The 4,157-nt window shown below is 37.9% G+C and overlaps 1 protein-coding gene across 1 annotated transcript in view; it reads left to right on the forward strand.

Moving 5' to 3' along the window:
• DYTN (dystrotelin) overlaps positions 1 to 997 on the forward strand; it is a 25,231-nt gene extending 24,234 nt beyond the window's left edge. Inside the window, 2 exon segments of the mRNA XM_010133791.1 lie at positions 1 to 278; positions 894 to 997. The exon segment at positions 1 to 278 is cut by the window's left edge and continues 2 nt beyond it. Of these exon segments, the coding sequence (XP_010132093.1) occupies positions 1 to 278; positions 894 to 997 (382 nt within the window).
• Positions 998 to 4,157: the final 3,160 nt, after the last annotated feature.

Below are 4,157 nucleotides of genomic sequence, written 5' to 3' on the forward strand. Positions count from 1 at the left end.
TCCTGCTGCAGTGGACTTTATTTTCCCAGAAGACCCACTGGAATCAGTGTCCCTGCAGAGTAACATACCTTTTATGGGACAGTATAAAAAAGCAAAAGAGAATCCAACATACCTGCCTGCATTGACAGAAAATTCCCTCACTGACATCATGAGGAATACAGTTCTTACTCCCACTGCAGCGCAGATAACACCTGAGGAGAAGGAAGTCAGTGAGGAAGTGGAACTGCAGCAGTTAGTGATGAAACTGAAGGATGCATTGTCTCTCCAAGTTGAACCAGGTATAGTTCCCCCAGTTACCTTGGCACTGTCTTTTCACCTTCATCCAGTTTACTCTATAATAATGTTGATAATCATTTAAGCCTCAGAGGAAACTCAGAATCTTACCTTTGTTGTTGTAGGAGTACTTCAGCTCTACATTGTAAGGTAGAGCATATTCCTGTAAGGTGTATTATAGCCCCTAAGGTTAGGAAACAATTATTCCTAAGGTTGGAATAATTTGAAACAGGATGAGTTAAAGCACATAAGAGGAAATCAGTGTTGGCAATAAATAAGTATCAAACATTTACTGGTGAGGGCACTGGAGGTCTTTTCTGTTGCTCGTGCTGTGACACTGTAACTCTGACTCTGACTCTCTGTGACACTCCACACTGACTCTAGTCTAGGTGGAATTCCAGCAGTACAAAATCCCTTTATCATCAATGGTGGTACACAGCAGAGCTTTGTTCAACACTCAGGACACCTCACTTTTGATAAGGAGGGTGTAATGAGGAGAGTGACAGAAAAAGCTGCTATTTCTACAGAGTTATCTTAAATTAGAGATTTATAAAGAGTTTTTCAGGGCTCTGGCAGTATCTAAATGCTCTGAAAGACTTAAAAACTGTTGTACTTTTCAGTTCAACAGTCTTCTTTGCAGCAGAGGTTCTTCGCTACAGCTGAACGTGTTTGCAGATCCTTTTCTGACCTCATCAACCAAGTGACTTCACCAATTTGTAAATGATGGAAACTACCATTCACATACAGTTTCACTGAACTGTTGAAGGTAATTGGTGCCATGTCAGGGTCTTTAAGGTGTCTCAGATGTTACATTGTAATAACCCAGCATACCAGATTTCTGCATTTACTGACTTCACCAGAAAGCATACATAGTGTTAGAGAATGATGTTCCTTTTCTAGTGGCAATTTCCAGCTTCTGTGCAGTAGATGTTGGCCCAGCTGAACAGCATGTCTTCAATAATGTTATACTGGCTTTGACAACAGTCCTGCCCCATCCTCCCTTCTTACTGCTGTATAATCAGTAATGGCTTGTGTTCCAGGAAGGTTTATCTTTTATATGAGACCTGGCTTGGGTCAACTGTTCCAGTGATTATTTTCTGTGATATCATTTCTTAGACTAAAGAAAGGAATAAGTTCTCAAGTGTCAGACTTCTCAATACTTGATACTCACATATTCATATTTTTCCGAACTACTGAATTTGTATTTAAAGGAAAATATGTATTCATCATTTAGAGGAATTTGAATGCTTTAGAAGATCCTTTTCATTATGGATTAACTTACATTTCATATAGAACAGCTCATAAGAATGTAATGTTTAGTATAAAGTGGTTAATAAGAATGTGATTTTACCTGCAGCATGTGGGACAATGTGAGACAAGTAGTTTTTCCTTGGTTACTACTACTTTGTACTTGATGGAACATATCTAAAACTTCCAAAGTAATAAAATACTTACAAAGCCTGTATACACACATACAGGCATATGTATGCATGTAAGTAAACATATAGGCTGCACAGAAATTTGTAAACAGATAAATGATTGGCTGTAAGTAGCAGGTTGTTCTTGCTGAAGTTGATTACAAAGCATCTACTAGACATCTGCAGGGAAGCAGGCTGGGATTTGAAGAGAAAGGAAGATATGTCACTAGAGAAATATTGCACATGGCTTTGATCCTTCATTTTACAGCCTCATTTCTTATAATGATGGGTGAGTTAAAGCCTTAGAAAAAATTTAGATCTTTCTTAAAAGAAAAAAATAATAGATGCTCCCTGTTTTCCTTTCATTGCCTCTTGTTTGCTTCATGTTTCTTACAGAGTGAAACTTAGTGACATGTATTGGTATAGTCTGTGATGATAGTGACAGCAGTTCTGAAGGTTGAGGTAATGGATTAAGACACAGCATGTAAACGATTTGTTAAGCGACAGTGTGAACTAATGGCAAATTAACCAGGTGTGATTCCTTAGCAGTGCGAATGATTGCACATTTCTCTCTCTGTTGATATGTCATGGTTGAGTTACTTTCTTGGAATTGTGCTATATCACTTGCTGATGACATAGTTTATGTGTAATTGCATCCCCTTTTTTATTTCAGCACAATTGCTAATACAGATTGTCTCTTTTATAATGGCAATTTTCCAGCTTGGCCTATAGTGATATTTCACCATTTCTGTCACTATCTGAAGGGAGGAAGAAAGCTGCCAGCAGCACTTTCTTAGGGGATCTAAAGTGGAAGCACTGCCCTCTTTCCACAGGGCCCTGTGGAAGAGCATCTACAATAAACAGTGCCTGTTCAGATAATCTTTCTGGTTTTACATTTTCTAGAGCTTGAGAACATATGGGAACAGGTAACATCTGATCTACTACAATACCAATCCTACTCGGCTGAGGATTCCAGCCGTTAACATGCTCTTTGTCAGTTGTTGGTATTAATAGCTGTAGGGTCTGTGTCTCTTAGCTTAATGCAAAGTTGTACACAATGGGGCTTTTAGATATATTACTATAATTTAGGTAATTAACAACCATAGCACAGGGATAAGGAGATCTTTTGTAACAATGCTCTTGCCTCCCTCCCACACAGTAGCAGTGCACTCTGTAGGCTGTGACTGTAGGCAGAGGCAGCTGCCTACAAGGGGATGTTCCTGAGTACACTAAACTGTATGTTCCTGCGCTCATCCTACTTTAGTGTTCCCTCCTCTCTTGAACATTTAAATGGTTTGTCGCATGCTTAACTTTAAGCACAAATTTAGTGCCACCAAAGCTGACAATCCTCTCATAGTTGTTTGTCTGCTTCTGTAAGATTAGGATTTCACCCAATGGAACTACGTTTAAGCTTTATTTTGTTTAGGCCCAGTAACCATTTTGGGATTTCATTTACACATTTTGCTGCTTGAACCTATTTCTGCAAGTTCATGAACATCCATTGAATGAGGGGTCTTGGGGGTGTTTTGCCAAAAATAAAAAAAACCCAAACAACCACACATAGCCAAGGAATTCTCGAGGAAAGAAACTTGGAATGAGCAACTAAATGTAGTTGCCCTGGAAAGTTGAATTTTATAGTTGCATTCAGCCAGGCAAGCATTCTTCAGAGCATCAAATGTTACCTACCCGAAGTTCTGTAGCATTAAATATCAAATTGCCTGTTAGTTATCAATAACAGTCAGAGGAAGTTGATTTGTTTACAAAGAACTTGCGAACTAAAAAAGCAGATTCAAGTTATATATGAGAATTCTTTTGATTAAACACTTTAAGTGAGAATGTGTACCATTTTAAGTGGTGTTTTTAATAACTAAAAATTTAGGGGAAAATACCATAAAAATATGTGACAGCAAACAGAGGAGCTGGTAAAACTTGTTAATCCTTTTACTTTTGCCGGAAAACTGGAAACATTTTTGAAGGTATTTTTAATATAAAAATACGTACTACTTTGCTTCAGTAGGATGACATCTTTCAGCAGTGGTTGCTTTGCACAAGTGTGTAACTATACATACAATAAAATATTACGATCTTGGCTTTAATCTTGTCTTGGAGCCAGTTGAGGTTTCTGGCAACTTCCTGCTTTGCTTGTCTGTCTCATTGAAGGATGAGTTATTCCTGTTTCAGCACTCCAAACATGAATAGTTTGAATAGGTCACGTGCATTACAAAAAGCCTGGTGTACACACAGATTAAAGTAGGCAACTGCTTATAAATCATGCAATTTATTAAGGAGACTCAATTAATATGTAATTTTAAAAACCCTCACAAGTTCAAGTTAATCAGAGATACAGAGCTCACAGTTACAGGCCTTCTTCCACCATGTAAATTGACATCAATGAGGACTGAAATGCAAAAATTAAAGAGAAGTAGTTAAAAAATATATACAAATCAAGATCTTGGACTGAATGTG

This window comes from Buceros rhinoceros, unplaced genomic scaffold (genome assembly GCF_000710305.1).
Source record: "Buceros rhinoceros silvestris isolate BGI_N320 unplaced genomic scaffold, ASM71030v1 scaffold14793, whole genome shotgun sequence".
In the NCBI taxonomy this organism is placed as follows: Eukaryota; Metazoa; Chordata; class Aves; order Bucerotiformes; family Bucerotidae; genus Buceros; species Buceros rhinoceros.